The sequence below is a fragment of the Eleutherodactylus coqui genome, chromosome 1 (genome assembly GCF_035609145.1).
Source record: "Eleutherodactylus coqui strain aEleCoq1 chromosome 1, aEleCoq1.hap1, whole genome shotgun sequence".
NCBI classification, from domain to species: domain Eukaryota; kingdom Metazoa; phylum Chordata; class Amphibia; order Anura; family Eleutherodactylidae; genus Eleutherodactylus; species Eleutherodactylus coqui.
In genome coordinates, this window is record NC_089837.1 from 403,683,819 (window position 1) to 403,703,480 (window position 19,662).

General features: G+C 42.4%; 1 protein-coding gene across 1 annotated transcript in view; it reads left to right on the forward strand.

The window, feature by feature from the left end:
- ABCC4 (ATP binding cassette subfamily C member 4 (PEL blood group)) overlaps positions 1-19,662 on the forward strand; it is a 250,307-nt gene that overhangs the window by 28,554 nt on the left and 202,091 nt on the right. The window contains exons 2-4 of the mRNA XM_066580593.1: positions 6,639-6,749; positions 14,663-14,783; positions 16,190-16,411. Of these exons, the coding sequence (XP_066436690.1) occupies positions 6,639-6,749; positions 14,663-14,783; positions 16,190-16,411 (454 nt within the window). The remainder of the gene's footprint in view (positions 1-6,638; positions 6,750-14,662; positions 14,784-16,189; positions 16,412-19,662) is intronic.

Here is a 19,662-nt window from a genome sequence, read left to right on the forward strand (position 1 = left end):
ATGCTGTATAAAAATAAAACCGGTCTAGGGTTAATAAAGCAACAATCAACAAAAAATATATAGTTTTCTTTTAAAACTTTAAACTGTTGAATTTATTAACTTCAAACTATTAATAACATGAAAATATATTAAAGTTACAAATGCGAATAAAGAATTACAGATGAAACATAGAATTAAAATGAGGTATATGGAAAGAAGGTTTTATCATTGGCCCCAATAATCGTTATCTAATGAGCCCGAAACCTTAATTTGCTCGCATGCTCTCCCTTCACAATGGTCCTTCCAGCAGACATGACCGGGAGTGCAGAAAGATGATTGGAGGTAAACACAGTGAAACAAGGTCCTGCCAGCTACAAGGAAGCCGGAAGATGGCCGCTGGACCTGACGGGATGTGAGCATGATCTCTGTGTGTTTGTAGGGCTGTTTGCCCTGCATTTTTTTCAAGTTGCCACTGAGGGACCAACGGTCTCCATGGCAACCTGTAAACTATGCAGGGCCTGGTAACGCGAACGCAGTGCCCCAAACACAATTGTAGTTGCGTTAGATGAGTCTCCTTTCTTTTCTAGGGGCACTGCGTTCGCGTTAGCACTGAACGCACGACATGTCGCGTCTTCTGTTCTGGACGCCACCGTCGTGCGTTCAGCGCAGCCCTCCATCTGCATGTGGAAATGCTTTTATTTAGAATGCACTGCCCACAGCCATCGCGTTAGACGCAAGCGTTCAGAGCCTGCGTCCAACACAATGAACAAGCGCATGTGGAGGACGGGCCGAAGACCCCACTGTTTCTGAGAGTCGTTTTGCCTGGAGCAAACCTTATTTGTGACAAAGAGTCACCTCACACTTTACAGAAGTTTCTAGAACTTGTTTATAAGTTCATTAAAGCCTGGAGCAAAACTACATCCTGTACCGACACAAAGGAAAGGGTGGAATGTAAAATAGGAAAATCTGGTCACCGGACCACAAGACACGGTGCTTCTTTACAAAAATCGATACTATATCACCTTAAACTATCGATGTTACCGATATATCGGACATAACAATATCGGTGAAAAGTATCCCCAAAGCATTAGCCATATATCCATATTTCGATATATCGGTTTTCGATGTCCCAACCATAGTTCAAGCCGAATCCTCGGCTCCACAGTTCTTAAAACATTTACAACCATTCCTCCAAACATTGTAATCTAGGTAAAGAATAAATTAAACAATGTGCGTGAGATATGCTGTTATGTGCAAGCAATAAACGCTGATACTCCGGTCCACACCGCGGTAAAATGTTGCGTTCTGCCACACGTTCACGTGAGCCCGGCCTGTTGGACAAAAGTGTCCTTCACTATTTTGTCCACTAGGCTTCTCTTCAGACGAGCGTATTTCAGCTGCTTATTTGGTCCGTATTTTGTGAACTGTAATATGGGGGTAATGTAAATCACATGACCGTATTTTTAACCGCCGTTTTGCCTCCAGATTGCTACTATTAAATAAAATGCAAACCATGACCGTAAATACTGATCAAACACTGATGACCTACGGTTATAATGTCATCTGTTACACATCCGTATTTCGTGTGTATTACAGTCCGCTCCTCTGGAACTGGCTTTAGAATGTATCCACATGGAGCAAAACTGCACTAAAAACCATACTGGCAAACCGCATGTTTTTCTGCATTTGCTGAGCGCCTGGTAAAGATCTGCAGATACTTCAGAACACACGCAGCTTTTCTAATGCGCTTTTTGGTGCAGTTTTTACCATATCCAAACCGTCCCCTGATAGCAGATTTGTCCGCTATCAGAACGTGAAATCACATGTGCTGTCCTGGTTGTAAGTATTGGCATAATCAGTTGGTCCCGTTCCATAACATTTACCGCATCCCATGTTTTGAGAACTGCTGTGACCATGAAGAACGCAGCTGCTCTTTCTGCGCAATTGTTTTCTAAATCGCAGCTTTCCAGTCTAAACATCCCATTAATCCTGTCATATAGAGCATCTTGTTGATTTTAAATACATGGCTGTATATGAAAGCCGACCCAAATAAGTGCGTGAGTATATTCCCACTGTTGTCTCATTAGTGCTAGAATACAGGATTGTCTGATTGGCATATATGTAACATCACCATGCAGGTAGGGGCACACAGTTACCCTCTTATAGATTCTGACACCTACCGGCCATGGCAATAACGCCGCTTCTGTTAATTAGAAGTACAAACATTTGTTTTGAGGTTTGGTAGGAAGGTAAAATGTCTGAAGGGCTTTATTCATGCCTGCGTCCGGGGTTTTCTTGCCAACAAGTCTATGTACTTTGTCAAGCATCCAGGTTAACTCTGTATAGACCTACTGAGTGGGAACGACATCTTAGTATTATTCTACATCTTGACTTTTAGGCTAGTTAATATAGGAATATAATATGTGAAGCTGAAAAAGACATATATCTATCCGGAGGAAGGCAGACAAATAACTCCAATGAGGTAGAAAGCTAATTTTCCGCATTTAGGGTGACTACCCACTAGCGCTTGCGAATTTGCTGCGTTTTTTTTCCAGGTGTCTATGGGGCTTTCTAATGTTAAAAACGCATCGCGGCAAAATCACTATTTACCGCTAAATCGCAATTTTTCACGATGTGATTTTAACATTTACGAGTCCCATAGACCCCTGGAGAAAAAAACCGCTGCAAATTTCGCAGTGAAAAAGAACAGTAGTGGGTAGTCACACTTAAGGTGATAAAATTCCTTCCTGACTCAAATCTGGCAATCGGAATAATCTGTGGATCAACAACACTTGATATTATTAATGATTATAACAAATGATATTGTTAGACTGAAGAAAGGTGTCCGGACTCCTCTTGAGCCCTTTAAGTGAGTTCCCCATCACCACATCCTCAAGCAGAGAGCTCTTACTGTAAAGAACCCCCTTCTATGTTGTGTAGAAGCCTTCTTTCCTCCAGACGTGAGGGGCACCTCCTTGTTACAGTCACAGTTCTGGGTATAAATAGATGATGGGAGAGATCTGTATTGTGCATTGTTCATTCTGCACATGATTTTATTGTAGATTTCTCAGCGGGGTTTCACTCCTTAGACTGCCTGTCCAGGAGCAGGAGCCGGCAGACGGATCTCCGCGGTGAGCCTATCTGCAATTTGCTGCCCGCGAGTGGAGAATTGCTATGATGCTCCGCTCGTGGACAGGTGGGCTGCACTTTCCATAGCAAAGCGTGCCCTGCGTTCCCTGCGGCCGGATTATCGCTGCGAGTAACGCAATGCAAAAGCGCCCATGGGCAGGCGGCTTTAGGGTGATTACCCACTACAGTTTTTTTTCATAGTGAAATTCGCAGCGTTTTTTTTTCTGCAGGGGTCTATGGCACTTGTAATGTTAAAATCGCGATCGCGCAAAATCGCAATTTACCACAAAATCGCGATTTTTGACCCCTGCAGAAAAAAGAACGCTGCGAATTTCGCAGTGAAAAAAAACTGTAGTGGGTAGTCACCCTTAGGTTGGTTTCACGCACCGCATACTCCTTTGTAGAATTTCAGAAGAATAATATGCCCTGAAACTCTGCAAAATTTGTTCACAAACATGGCAAAGTGTTCAAGGTGATGACCTAGCCACCAAATTTCCCAGGACTCAAAACAACGGAGTATCTATGAAATGTACTGGAAAAAGTAGTCCAACCTCACAACTTAGGATCATGCTGTGTGAAGCTTTCCATAGCGTTGCTATGGAAAGCGCAGCCGCGGCATCCACGAGCAGAGAATCCTAGCGATTCTCCGCTCGCAGTATCTAAATCATGGCATGCTGCAATTCTCCGCGGTCATTTGTGCGCGTATCGGCGAGTAGTACTACACTTTTTGCGCACGCAGGGCCAGTTCACACGCGCGACACACTCCTTTTCTTTATTTAAAAGGCTATTTAGCCTAATGAAGTCCAGATGTGTACTTATTTCCGCGGAATTATGCAGCATATTGCGCATTTGTTTTTATAATAAGTGCGCATTTGCGCAGCTCCTACAGACTTTATGGTACCCTTGGTGTGGAAATATGCAGGAGAATAGAGCAGGACCTATTTTTGTGCGTGCATTTAGTTTATAAGTTCAAACACATTGACATCAATGGGTTCTATTTTCTATGTTGTGCGAGCAAATATGGTCATTTGAAGAAAGCCCTTAGACATAGAAACTATAGGGAATGGGATATGGGTGATGAACACAAGGGAGAACTTGATGATGGTCAGAAACTTCTGTGAGGCTGTGTAGAAAAGGAGTAGGACTTTAGGGTAATAAAGTAGCTCCCGCTCTAATCATGTGGGGATTATACTGCTAATATTGTACATGAAGCAGGTACATTGCATGCACACATGTAGACCACGCACAATGTTCGTTCTTGTGGCTAATGTAAGATTTCCATCTGCAGCACTTAAATCGAATGTAGGCCAAGGATTTTTGCAGCGGTCTAATACCCCATTTACACTGACAGATGTTTGCTCAAAAGTCGCTCAAATGACAGTTGAAATGACAGTTTTGAGCGATCATCTTTGCATACTTTATAGTAGCTAATTATCTACTATAGAATATGCAAGCGGAGTGGGACACAGCCGCATCCGCTAACAGAACAGTACAGCTGCTTTGCATATGCAAACAGCTGTAGTGTTCTCTGCGCTTATAGCAGGACGCAGGCACAGAGAATCTTATCAGTGCAGTCGGCTGATAACAGCCTGCTCCACTGATAACAGCTTATCGCTCAATTCTAGCAAGCTAGAATTCAGCGATCAGCAACTCATGCACGAAAACTGCACAATGTCCCTGCATTTAGACAGAACGAGAATCGCTCAAAAGATTCTTAAGCAAATTTTGAGCGATTCTCGTTGTGTCTAGATCAGCCTTAATTTATAATGCAAGCAGCTTTCCTTCTTTCCCTTCCATCCCTCCATCAGTAGATAGACACAATTTAGTGAGCTGGTTTTGCAGAATAAACACTGCAACAATTATACAATGAGGCTAACTTCACGGCAAGTGCGATATCCCCACGAATGCGAGGTTGACAGTTCGCAAGGCTGACAGTTCCATTTGCGGATCGCTGAGTGTTTCCTATTACGTTCAATAGGAAAGAATCACATTGCACTTGCGTGCACCTGGCACGTGGTGTGATGCTTTGCCAGCCCCATTGAAAGCAATGTGTAATGCGATGCGAGGGCGCACCCACAGATAGGGCATGCCGCGTTTTTTTTTTTTTAAAGAATGGGGTTCATATTCATGCAAGTTTTGTGTGTTTTTTTTCTCAACACACAAATCCTGCGGGAGATTCTCGGCCGCGTGAAACCGGCCTTAGGCTGATGTTAACCTAATTGCGACCAAGCTCCATTCATGTTCAACACTTAGTCCTGGGTTTTAAATCCAATCGATTCTTTATAGTCGCTTCTGTCTTCTTTTTTCCTGTCTACATAGTTAGTGCTCAATGGAGGATGTTTTCATCTGGAACTGGGGCTCCGATGGATGCAAAATATGAATGTTCCCAGGTTTTATATGATGTCATGGCGGCACAAATGTTAAAAAAATGTATTCTACAATTTTTTTGTGCTTATTTTTATATTATATTAAGAAAAAAACCTACTGCCCATGCCAATCCAAACCATTACTATAGCTGCCCTGTAATCTGAGACAATGCAATTTATATATCTATACTGGACCGTAATTTATATGTCAAACTGACCAAAACAAAATGGGAAAGTTATCCCTGCACTTAGTTTTTTATTTTTTTTCTTACTTTTTATACACATTATCCCTAATAAAAGAATAAAGAGGAACAAATTCTCTGGAAATAAAAAAAAACAGCCCTGTGTGTCATGAAAAAAGCATTAAAAATATTTTGGTAGCCCAAGAAAAAAAAAAATAGAGCTGTTAAACCACCATATGCCTAAAAGCAATAAAGAGCATCTGGTCATTTATGATGGAAACACTCTGGTTGTTAAGGGATTAAAATCAAATACTAATGACCACTTGTCCGTGAGTGAGTTACAAGCTCCTCCCCTGACCACATGATGATGATGTCATGAAAGGCCCTTCATCGGGAGAGTAAGTTCCATGCTCCGCCCCTGACCACATGACAAGGATGTAATCACAGGTGCTTCATCTCACCACGATTTCACTTTAGCGAGTAGCTAAATTACCGGAGCTCTGAGCTCTGCCCCTGATCACATGACGGTGACCTCACCACAAGTCCTTCAATATTTTGACCAACTCCAACCGTCGTCACAGGCCCTTCAATGAGTTACATATGATGATGTTATTTACTATATTATATTATAAGTGACATATTGCGCCACCAGAAACACTGGTACTATAAATAATACTAACTAGTCCGTTCTATATGTATGTGTAGGCCACTATCTATTTACTGATCACTGATTACAACACACTGCTTGAAGGTGGATGTCTTATTTTTCTGTACAATGATTGTAGGTCACTCTTTTATTCATGCTTTGCGTTTGAATCGTGTTTTTGCAGCAATTCTGACGGATTGGGAGCACCATGCTGTGATTTTATGTGCCTGAGTTATATTAATTTGCAATGACACAATGTTACTATTATATGTGTGTTATACAATGTTATCTTCTACTGGAGGATATATGATTAGTTTTATCCATCTTTATTTACAGTTGGCTCAATTCTCTGTTTCTTGTTGGTCATAAAAGAAAGCTTGAAGAAGATGACATGTACAAAGTACTCCCAGAAGACACCTCCGAGAGACTTGGAGAAGAACTCCAGGGGTAAGGAGCCGCACTGCTTATCTTGTAGAGAGGGAGTTTACTGCTATAGATTACTATAAACGTCACCTTTCGTTATGGAAGAAAGATAACCAGCAAAGTTATGTGTTTGCTTTCTCTTTCCCATTTGTGACAGAGAACATACAAATAGATTGCTCACATGGTGGGGAGGGGGTTCGATATCTAGATGTTGTTTTCTGATAATACTAGTGAGCTGGATCCAGGATAAGACATCTGACCGATAAGGACGTTTAGGCCACGTGGAGCGTATTTGTTGTGGAATCGCCGCACAGAGAATCCACTGCATTTACAATTAGCAGCAGAGTGGATCAGATTTTCAAAATCTTAACCAAATGCTGAGGAAATATAGATAGATTTGACTTTCCCACAATGCTAACAGAAGATCATATAATAACATAATGCTATGACTGCCAGGCTGCAGAGAGGCAAAAAGTTGCCCATGTTTTTAAGGCCAAAATTGGACTGGTACTCAGAAGGTTAATCAGCCCAGAATGTTAGAACTAAACACAGGGTTTTAAAATATGGGCATTCACTACAGACCCCAATCAATCGGATTCTGCAGTAGATTTGCGCTGAAATAGACGTCTGTGCTACTTTAACATCTCATTGAACTCAATGTAACCATTGTTCATATGACACAGATTTTAAAATCCTGTCAGAGGAAACAAGATTGTTCCCAGCAAGAGAAACCAAGTAATCTTGTAGATATGATACCTTTTAATGGTTAACAAAATTACATGATGTTATTGCGAGCTTCTGAACCTCTCAGGATTCTTCCTCAGGCTTATGGAATGGATCCGAAGAGGCGTGTGTGTATATATTTATATATGTGTGTGTGTGTGATATATATATATATATATATGACAAGGCACAGACGTGGAAGTGATTAATTTGCACTTAAAAGGATACTACAACAGGAAGAGTAGAGAAATAAAAACATACTGATAATGATGTGCAGGTTTTATGGTCCCTGAAATAGTGTTAGTGGGTTACCAGGCTAGCATGTTATCTGTGCTACAGATCTCTCAGGTATTAGTGTACTTTGATGCCACCAGGAAGTCCTGGTGGAGTCAAGAGTGACAGGGGGGCGATGCCCCCTCAACTTGATTGGATGGACAGGAGTCTGCTGTGTAGGTTCTGAAAGGCCAATAAAAGTTTCTGAAAAGTGCATAGAGCAACCCCCCATGCAGCACGTCCAAGGGGCTTCCTTGCTAGGGACCCTGAAGCCGCAACCCCCCTGACTATGAAACGGTTGCTCGTGGCCCAGGCCAAGAATCGGCCACCGCTGCAGTCCCACACCTTTTAAATCGCCACCGCTGAAGGGAGCCAACATGACCGGCGGGAGACACTGTGAGAGCAGGCGGCCGCACAGTGCAGCAGCTGACGCCAGCCACCATACAGAAGTTGACACCCCTTCACTCCCCCACTCTCACCCGATGTAAGTTTCTCATAGCCACCGCTTAAGGGAGGCGACAGGGCCACCGCCACAGAGACTGACTACGCTGCTCGCAGCGGCAGTGGTGCACAGAAGGGACCCAACCTTGTCGGCACACTGCCTAATGCACTGCGGCTCACGGGGGGATGGAAGCCTACAGCAGCGGCACAGTCAGACGGAGGTGGGTAAGAGGAGTGCTGTGGTTAACTGAGGGATGTCAGCTTCAGCCATTCCTGCAGGTTGCAGGACCTGTACCTATTCCGCCAATCGGGAGCTGGGGGTGTGAGAGGGGCATTTTCTCTGTCAAACCCCTAGCTTCCGGTGGCGTTAAGGTACACTAATACTGATGTCTCATACTTCCCATTTACACATGAATCCTCTTGAAGAATTTAACCCTCTGTTGTAAGTGACAAATGTTGTTATAAGTTTGTACTCCCAAATGCTTCTGTGGCTTTGTGATCTGAAATTGCTTTTAAGTAGAAGAACTTTCAGGTGTTCTATGTTGTTTCCGTGACTAAAAAAAGTGCTTGGCCACAGATAATTTTGTCTTTCTTTAATTGTATGGCGATGAGATCTCATCCTGGCTTTCAGTTTTTGTCCTCTTTCTCCAATATAAAGGCCCCCAACAGGACATTTACTGCACAGGATCAGGTACACAACATTAGATGTGGAACATGTGAATGTCCCCGGGATCGTATAGTCCTGCTGTGTGTTGGGGATTTGTATCCTGTCCGCAGTCAGTACATGTGAGCAGGTCTTGCAGCTCCTTACATTACAGGGATAAGTTCCTTTTTGTGTGTCGGAGGACAATGCACTCCTGATTATAAAGTTCCTCAAATTTGAAGGTTGCCTGTAACACAGAAGGGGAGGGTCCGGGAATATGTTTTACAGACGGTCATCCTTGTGTAGGGTATGATTGAGTCTCTTTGTGGTTTTCCTTAGTACATCTAGCTGTGGATTGTAGGTCACTACAATGGACGTGAGATGGTAGCCCTGATTTAAAAATGTTCTTTTAAGGCCCCATGTCCACGGCTGTGACGGAATATTCCGCTGCAGGGGAGGAAGGGGGAACGCTGACAGGTCTCCTCCGTTAGCCTATCTAACAGATAGGCTGACCGCGGAGAATCGCAGAATGCCGCGATTTAAATCCCGCAAGCAGAGAATCGCTATGATTCTTCGCTCGTGGACGCCGGTGCTGCGCTTTCCATAGCAACGCTATGGAAAGCTTCACACCTCGTAAATCACCCGTGGACATCGCCTGTGGACATGCAGCCTAAGATGGTATAAATGTTCCTCTCTGTCTGTTGGGTTGGAGCAGATCCAGTTGTATCTGATGGCCTGGCTGTAGACAATGGATTTTTTGATGTGCTTAGGATGGGAACTGTCCTATCTGAGGTATGTGGGCCGATCAATCCGTTTTCAATATAGGGATGTCTGTATTGAGTTGTTTGTTTTATGGTGGTGTCCAAAAAGTTGATTTCTGTATGCGAGTAGCTTAATGTCAGGTTTATGGTGGGGTGGAATGCATTGAATCTTTCATGGAATTTTATTAATTCTTGTTTGGTGTTGATCCAGAAAATTATGAAGAAAAAAAGAGTTGACATATCAATCCTTGATGTGGTTTCTGGGCTGCAGCACATAGATTTGTCCAATTGAATGTATGGGGCTTTTATCTGTGTACCAGCCCGCGCCATCCATAGGACGTAAGTGTACTACCATTTACCGTGTACTTCCCATTTCACTCCACTTTGTGTTGAAAGCTCTGGCCCACAATGAATGAGAGCGGTAAACAGAGCCTTATTCAGTAGTTGTAAACATTTTTACATTTTTCAGATCTAAGCACAGAGGCAGGAGTCATTCTGGCTATCCATAGTAATGAGCCATCATTTCAAAGCATAGTTAGCTCCTGGAGATAAAATGTATGCAGTAAAATAATGATACGTTGCCATGGGTAGCAAAAAAGATTATAGAAAGATGTAGAATGTCGATTTAAACCACGTTTGGCATATACTTTTTCACAGTGTATTCACAGACAGTGCACCACTAAAATGGCCCTATGCTTTAGTGGTGACATGTATGCCAAAAGGTGGTCCTGTAGCCCCAGTTATACTGTGCTTGGTATAACATTGTATAAAAAATTTACTTTCTTTTTTGGTATATTTTTAATGACAGTTAGTTCTTACATAGAACTGCATACATCTGACCACATGTTCTGCAGGACCTCTTTAAGAGGCGACATTGAACATAAACAGTAAATGTGGTGTGGCTTTAGCCCAACGTTCCTGCAGAGGGAAGCATTGTTGGAAATAGATAAAGATTTCACTGAGGCAGAGGAACCAACTGTAATTTCAACAAATTCACCGGACTGGTTCCCAAAACTTAACTTTTATTGCTATTCCTAAATACTGACTGAGCTATAGACACAAAAAGACCAACATAATTTACCCCACCACCCAAACAAAAAGAAAAGGTTTTCTAGAGATTCTGGCTCAAGAGCTTGGCTAGACAGTAATAGATGGTATTCTGTCTAGGAGCCCCAAGGGGTTAGGTCTACTCAGGGAAAAGCAAGAACAGTATCAGGGCTAATTAAAATCAATATTGTGGTTTAGAATGACCAGTAATGCCACCTGCATCAACTGGAAAATCACCACAAAAATAGTCCCCCCAAGTTGTTATTTCCACGGAGCGAAACAACACTTAACTGGAAGAATACAAACTCCCAGCGTCATGGAGGAATATTAAATAGCCCCTATTTTTTGTACAAGAATGGGTGTGTGTACGTGGTGGTAACAGACCTTCAATAGTACACTGTTTCTGGATCTGGACGTCTAATGGAATTTGGTGATCGTAACGCCAGTGCCTGGATTAATAGCGCTTGGTAGCGAAATAAGACTAACACATGTATGTAGGTAAATGACAGGCACAGCATTTACAGCAGCCCATAAATTACCCGCGATGCTAAGAAAGACTGTTTGTTTTTCCAAACCTGATGTCTGTTCAAGCCAGCTCTGCTTTCTACCGGACGAGAACTTCAGATGAGTAGAGAATCTTCATAGAAGTTTGTGAGAAGTAAAGGAAACTTGAGGGCACTGTTTCAGGAATGGCAAAACTGTTAGTGAAGTTTAAACGGGGTATTTCTTGTAAGTTCTCTCTTTATAGCTCTTCCTTAGCTCAGATGCTGCCTCCTCAAAGTTTGTTTATCTGTGTGTAAAGTGTTAAACAGTATATATGCAATTTCTGGAGCTTAAAGGGGTTGTCCCGCGGGGAAATCAAAAAAAATTTTTTTTCAACATACCCCCACATTGTGCCCCGTTAAAAACAATTCCTTTGTGATTTAAACAAAAAATCGCTTACCTGCATCCCCGTTCGGGCAGTTTCTTCTTTTAAAGATGGCTGCCGGTCCTTCCCCAATGATGCACCGTGGTTTTCTCCCATGGTGCACCGCGGGTATTCTCCCATGGTGCACCATGGATGTCTTGCGTTCCACTGCCGATTACAGCCACCTAATTGGCTGATCGGCACCACGTGACGGGGTGGAGCTACGATGACGACGCGCAGACCAGCTCTCCGGCGCGAGCACGCCGGAGCGGCCCCAGTCAACACAGCAGGAGACCGGACAGCGCAAGCGCGTCTATAGAAGCCAGAAGATGCAGAAATTAGTCGGAGCCATGGATACGGGGACGCCAGCAACGGAGTGGGTAAGTGTATAACTTCTGTATGGCCAATATTTAATGCATGATGTACATTACAAAGTGCATTAATATGGCCATACAGAAGTGTATAACCCCACTTGATTTCACGGAACAACCCCTTTAATACTAATACAGACAACCACGGGTCTGAAAGTAAATGCTGTGCCTGTCATTTAACTACATACGCGTGTTAGTATTATTTCTCTACCAAGCGCTATTAATCCAGGCGCTGGCATCACGATCACCAAATTCAATTAGTTGTCCAGATCCTGTTATATACCTTCAACAGTGCACAAGATTACAAAAAGTGTGCTGCACTCATTGCCACCGTGACACGGCTCCTCAGTCACATTTTAGAAACCGCTCAGAGACTGCAGGCCTCTTCCCGCTTGCCACCCATTGCACTAAACCTGTATAGTACTACCTCAGAGAATGATTCAGTAGCAACTAACTCAAATAGAGCAATGTCTAAAAGATAGACCCTATGGTGGTCTTGGTACAATAACCTTGGCTACCTAGAAATTTCCTCCAGAGACCAATAAATCTAGAGATTCTAGAGCCCATGACCCCCCCCCCCCCCCCCCCCCGCAACAAGAAAATGAAAAATAAATAAAAGAGCCTAGCAAAGTCAAGGTCTGTGTGTAAATAAATATCAGTCCTTCATGGGAAACAGTGTACTGTTGGAGGTCTGTTACCACCACGTACACACACCCTTTCTTGTATAAAAATAGGTGCTATTTGATATTCCTCCATGATGCTGGGAGTTTGTATTCTTCTAGTTAAGTGTTTCCCCCTGGGAAAATAACAACTTGGGAGGACTATTTTTGTGGTGATTTTCCAGTTGATGCATATGGTCATTCTAAACCACAATATTGAATTTTCTTTAGCCCTGATATTGTTTTTGCTTTTCCCTGAGTAGACCTAACCCCTTGGGGCTCCTAGACAGAATACCATCTATTATCTACTGTCTAGCCAAGCTCTTGAGCCAGAATCTCTAGAAAACCTTTTCTTTTTGTTTGGGTGGTGGGGTAAACTATGTTGGTCTTTCATGTGTGTGGGGCCGCCTGCAGACAGCCGGGTCGGATCCCGCTGCGAGAATTCTTGCAGCAGGACCCGACCTGAGCCCCTGCAGGGACCAGCGCGGCACTCACCTCTCCTGCGGCTCTGGCTCTTTAATGTGCTGGCTGCCGGTCAGCCAGCGCATGCGCAGAGCGGAGCCAGCAGCCCGGGGCTGACATTTCTGTGTGGGGCTCTGCGCAATCCTATAGCAGCTTCCACAGGCAGAAATTCTGCAGGAAATCCCGATGTGGAATTTCCACCCGTGTGCAGGGCCCTAGCTCAGCTAGTATTTAGGAATATCAATAAAAGTTAAGTTTTAGGAATCAGTCCAGGAAATTCATTGTTGGAAATAGGATGCAAATAAGGAAGATGGGATTATTTGCATAAATTACCCAAAGGAGCTTGCATGGCCTTATAAGTCTCTACCCACTCACCCCCTAGGTGTCTCCACACACTTTTTGGGTGCTCTCCTTAAGGAGACACGGCACCCCTCCTGTCCCTGGAAATAGGATAGAATACTTTATAGCACATTGCTGAACAGTTAAGATGACGATTTACTAGTGTTTGCTTTGTTGTCCTCCAGTATGTTCATATATAGAAAAAAATCAGTCTGTAGCAGTTTATGTATAGATATGAAATGACGTAAACCATATAGATAAGCGGACTGCCATCAGTGTCTGGAGACTACTGTGTAGGAAGTAATGACTTCCAGCTCCACATCATATTTGGTGAAGGAAATGAGGCGGCTGCCTGGCAGTCCTAATAACTTCTTGTAGATCCGAGATTTCTTGGTAACGATCATGGAGCCATTATCTGAATATATTTCCGCAGTTAGTCTGCTATCACAGGACTGTATTTCCTTTGTCAGGAAACGTGTGAAAGGCTAATTACTGGGCACTTCAGATTTGAGGACCCTGTATATGATAACATGGAAATGGTGAATAAGTTTGGCTGTTGTTTTAACCTTGTGTGCTAAGAGACATATCTGCTGTCAGTAAGGGGATGTCTATTTTATGACAGCCTCTGACCATCTATTGTCTGTGTTGCTGCAAGAATGTGCTCCTGTGTTTTATAGTAGTTTCCCCATTGAGACAATAGCAGTTTTTATTTTGTTACATATCATACTTGGATACATTGTCACCGTTGTTCAGTTCTTCAGAAAATACATACAAGCTATGTGTTGTTAGGATATTTGTATATATGCCTAGGCCAATATATTGAAGGGATTTTCAAGAACTGCAACAAAAGTTTTAGGGGCAGGGGTTGGTATAAAATTAAGATATTAGGTACGCTCACTTCCTTAAGTGGACGCTGTCCAGCGCACGAGTCACGGACCCCGCCAGTCCGAACGCAGAAGAAGCTGCAGAGTTCATGTAAAACTCAATAGGCCCTTGGCCGTTCAGCCAATCACAGGCTTCAGCAGCCATGTTCATGCAGAATCGCCACTGAAGCCTGTGATTGGCTGTGGGGTGACTTACACAATGGCATGTGACTGCTGCAGCTTCTTGCAGGATTGGAATGACGGGGATCGGGGCACATGCGCTGAGTGAGGTCCACATAAAGAGGCGAGCATGCCTTATTTCTTTAGTGTGTTAAATGCAGACAAAGAACATGATGTGAGCGGGGTCTTAAATAGATGAACTAGACACACAAGTGCGTTTTACTGTTTGTGCTGCAATATTAATATTATGCATGTTTGATTATTCTAGGTACTGGGAAGAAGAATTACAAAAAGCGCAAAAAGAAGGTCGTCTCCCGCGCCTAACGAAGGCGATTATTCGCTGCCACTGGAAGTCCTACTCTGTCCTGGGATTCTTTACTTTTATTGAGGTAGGTGTAGTGACTCTACTGCCATTTGTGCACCTCTCTGCCAGCAGCTGCTGTTATGTTGTAAACCTTGCAGTAATTTTCCATCTTCTGAAGTTGTCAGGAAATCACCTTCTTTGTACTTTGGCAGGAGGAGGACTCCATTTAATAACATGCTTTAAAAAGAATTATTGCAAAACATTGGCAGAGGTTTGTGGACTGTCATCTTGAAAACAATGGACTTTTCTGACAGTCTGTTCACATATGAAATTGAAGTTAGAAACATTTCTTGACATGTTTTTCCAAAACAAACCCCTCCCTACATAGCAAATCTGTAGAAGTGTCTTACTAGAACTTGGGCAGTTGTCCTGAATGGGTAACACTCCGTATTCACACCTGGATGATTCCGTACTGGATCACTACAGTGGCAGCTGTGAAAGCGGAATGCTAGTTTTTTAACACATAGTGACATGTAACATGCTGCGCTTTTTTTTTACGCATGCATTATACGCAATAGACAATCAGTGGTGTGAGTGGGTCAATGAAAATCAATGTACTTGAGCACGTAATGGGTGGTAAATAGAGATGAGCGAGTATACTCGCTAAAGGCAATTGCTCGAGCGAGCATTGCCTTTAGCGAGTATCTCCCTGCTCGAGACTGAAGGTTCGGGTGTCGGCGCGGGGGAGCAGTGAGTAGCAGCTGTCAGCAGGAGGGAGCTGGGGGAGAGAGAGGGAGAGAGAGATCTCCCCTCCGTTCCTCCTCGCTCTCCCCCGCAGCTCCGTGCCCGCTGCCGTGCGATTAATAAGGTGTTATTTTACTAAATTGGACCTTTACAAACGCAATGCCACTGACTTTTAGAGGCGGGTGTTATGGGATGACTTGGAAAAGTTTTTAGTTTTTAATTTTAATATTTTTTTATAATAGAATAGTAGAAGGGAAGGGATTAAATTACCAAGGCGGATATCTGACTATATGTAAGATGTGTGTATACATGCAAATACATTTTCTATATACAATTTTGTGTCTGCCCTTACAGCTCTGCTGAGGTTCTACAGAGATGGATCCCTGTGGGGGAAGTGAAGGGGGTCTTGGCAGGGAAAAGAGGTTATCAGCTCATTATTTGCCTGGTAGATAACCCTGAGGCCAGGTCCTGGACTGCAGGGGAGCAGCTGAAATTGGTCAGACAAGGAGGAGCTGTGCACTGCCCATGTCTATACACCTGCTAACTGCACAGGGTATGTGCCGTTAGGACGTATATAGCCATATGGCTGTCACAAAGGGGTTAAAAAAAGTTGTAAGTTGGCTACAACTTATTCAAAATGTATTGTACCAGAAGCTAAAGCTCCCAAGTTTGATATTTGCTATGCCTTTCTTCCAGTCAATTATGTAATTCCCTCTTACGTACCTGATGTTCCTTCCTTCCTTTTAGGAAAGTGTCAAAGTGATCCAACCTATTTTTCTTGGAAACGTTATAAGCTACTTTGAGATGGACGACCCCAATGATGCCGCCCTGGCTAACGCCTACATAAACGCTGCAGCTCTGTCTATCTGCACCTTACTCTTGGCAGTCCTTCATCATATTTATTTTTATCATGTTCTCCGAGCTGGCATGAAGCTTCGCGTGGCAATGTGCCATATGATTTTTAAAAAGGTGAGCATTTACTTGAGCAGTCTATATTAAGTTGTTGCCAGGTGGTAATTCATTAGAAAGGTCGTCACCTCCCGAATCGTAAATGGCTGAGCAAACTTCATTATTACATAACTTTGTGACTGTTCATGATATGTAATAGCAGAGGCTCCATTTCTAAATATTTCTTTACATTTTGTCCCGTCTTTCCTGTCGGGCAGAAAGTAATTAACTGCTAAAGGATATAAAAAGGACATGCAGAAAATGTAATATAAAGTAATAGAAGGTTTTTGTCAGCTTAACGGAAAAGCTTAAATTACATGACACGTCAGGGGCTCTCAGTTCTCACTGGGGAACTCAAGGACTGATATTTGCATGAGGATATAATACTGTATTGAACCATTATATTAGTAATGGGGTGGATTGGGCTAGCATGCAAATCATGAATATTATCCCCTTCCCGCTCCAGGGCGTAAGTTTACGTCCTGGCAGCAGGATACTTCCCGCAACAGGGCATAAACTTGCGTCCTGGGGATAGCGCAAGATCATAAGCGATCTTGCGCTATCCGGCAGCGGGAGCTAGCTGTCAATGATAGCCGGCCTCCTGCTGCAACAGCAGGGGTGCATCGGAGATGCGACCCCTGCTGTTAACCCCTTCCCTGCCACAATCTATGTAGATCGCAGAATGGGAAGGGTGCACAGAGGGAGCTTGCTCCTTCTGTGATGTCATCGGGCTCTCGCAATATAATCGCGGGGAGCCCAACTGGTTGCCATGGCAACAGGACGCCAGATACCGGCGTCCTGTATTGCCAGTGCCTGTGATCACTGTAACAGAAGTCCTGCAATGTCTTAAAGCGATCATCGGTGCTATGATGTAAGTCCTTCACAGTGACACAAATGGTGTAAAAAAAAAAAAGATTAAAATATTCAAAAAAAAAAAACCTTTTTAGGTGCCTTTCCTCAGATTAGCATAAAAAAATGTAAAAAAAATCCCACATATTTGGTATCGTCGTGTCTGTAACGATGTGTACAATAAGTTGCACATGCTTTTTATCCTGCACAGCAAAAAGCGTAAAAAAACCCGCTGAAAAACAGAGGCAAATGCTAATTTTCAGTATTTTGCCTCCCAAAGAACACAATAAAAGTGATCAAAAAAGCCGTATGTACCCCAAAATGGTACCAATGCAAAAAACAAGCCCACATAGAGCTCCGTCCATGGAAAAATAAAAAAATTACAAAACTTTGAATGTAGCGATTTAGAAAAAAAAACAAAAGTTTTCCCAAAAAAAGGGTTTCATTGCAGAAAAATGGAAAAACCTAAAAAAAAAATATAAGAATTTTGGTATCGTTGTAACCGTACCGACCCGCAGAAAAAATGTATTGTGTCATTTATGCTGCGTTTTCTCTCCCTGTTATCATAAAAAAAATTATAAAAGTTTTACAATATAGTCTATGTACCCAAAAATGGCACCAATAAAAACTACAGTTCGCCGCGCAAAAAACAAGCCCTCATACGGCTGCGGCGACAGAAAAGTAAAGTTATGGCTTTTAAAAAATGGAGATGGAAAAATACCAAAAATCATTTTATCCGTAAGCCCATAAAAGGCCATGTCCTTAAGGGGTTAAACACTTGTATAAGTATTTGAGGTCTGTTGACAAAACAAAGTATGCAATTCATCCTTATTGGGCTCTGTATTTGTTCTATCACAAATAATAATAGGTTTAATTGTAACAGGAGAAGCAAGACAAGCCTTATCCAATAGTCACGTAACGTTGTTTACCAATGGCTTATGCTAAGGCTGGGTTCACACGGGGCGGATTTGCCGCGGAAATTCCGTGCAGAATTTCGCCGCGGCAAATCCGCATTCGACCGCTAATCCGCTAAGCAGCAGTTCTCCCAGTGGAAATCTCGCGTTTTTTCGCTGCGGCCAAACCGCGAAATTTCCGCAGAGAATCCGCCCCGTGAGAACCCAGCCTAAAACTTCTGGGTGATGCTGTTCTGTAATCCCTTATAATGATACATGACCAGCTGCTGGCGGCTGACACCTCACTTACAAAAAGACATTGGTCAAATTGATTGTGTTCAAAGATGGGCTACAAAAATACTGGGGGTTCTTAAGGAAAGACTTAAACAATTTATTTTTGTAGCCTGGAGAAAAAAAGGGGTAAGTTTGAAACTTTTGAGTGGCGGGTTTCCTACTACCCTGTCAGACCCACCAGGGCAGGTTTTTTAAATGGTCTATTCATTTAATTTCAACTAATTTTCCAGTCGCGTTCCAAGAGCCATAACTTTTTCACTTTTCCATTGACACGGCCGTATGAGGGCTTGTTTTTTGTGGGACAAGTTGTACTTTTTGATGGCATCATTTTTGGGTATATATAATGTATTGCATAATTTTTGTAAAACAAATTTGTGGGGGGAAAAAAGGAATTCTGCCATTTGTTGAGTCACATGATTTCGACGATACCCAGTTTATACAGTTTTTTTTATGTTTTGCTATTTTTGTACATTTAAAACTTTTTTTTCTTAAAGGTTCGCTTTTGTGTCACCACATCCCAAGAGCCATATTAATTTTATTTTCCCATTGCCAGAGCTCTAGAAGGCCTTGTTTTTTGTGGGATGAACTCTAGTCTTCATTTACCTAATTTTTTGGAAGTGTATAATTTTGATCGCTTTTTATTCCATTTTTTCTAGTGGCAAGATTATTAAGAAAATCTGTAATTCTGGCATGTTTTTTATTTTTATTTTTCACTGCATTCTCTGAGCAGTATGAATAATGTATTAAAGTAATTCCAAAGGCCGGTACGATTATGTCAATACTAAATTGAAATAGTTTTTTTTTCTTTTTCATGACTTTTTCACACTTTAAAAAAAAGCCATATCTATAATAAAAACATCTAAATCATAAAAGAAAATTACATATTTGGTATCACCGCGTCCATAAATGTCCAATCTATCAAAGAAGTGCATTATTTACCCCACATGGTGAACGTAGTCCGAAAAAAAAAATAAAGAACGCCACAAATGCACTTTTTCAGTCACCCTGTCTCCCAGAAAAAATGCAATAAAAAGCGTATGTATTCGAATTAGCACTAACCTAAACATCTCGCGAGAAATGAGCCCTTGCTCAAGTACGTTGACAGAAAAATAAAAAAGTTATTGTGCGCAGAAGATGCAGCAGAAAATAATTTAAAAAAATTAAATGTCTTTGAAAAAAAATACAAGTACTACAGCAAAAAAAACCTATACATGTTTGGTATCATAGTAATTGTAC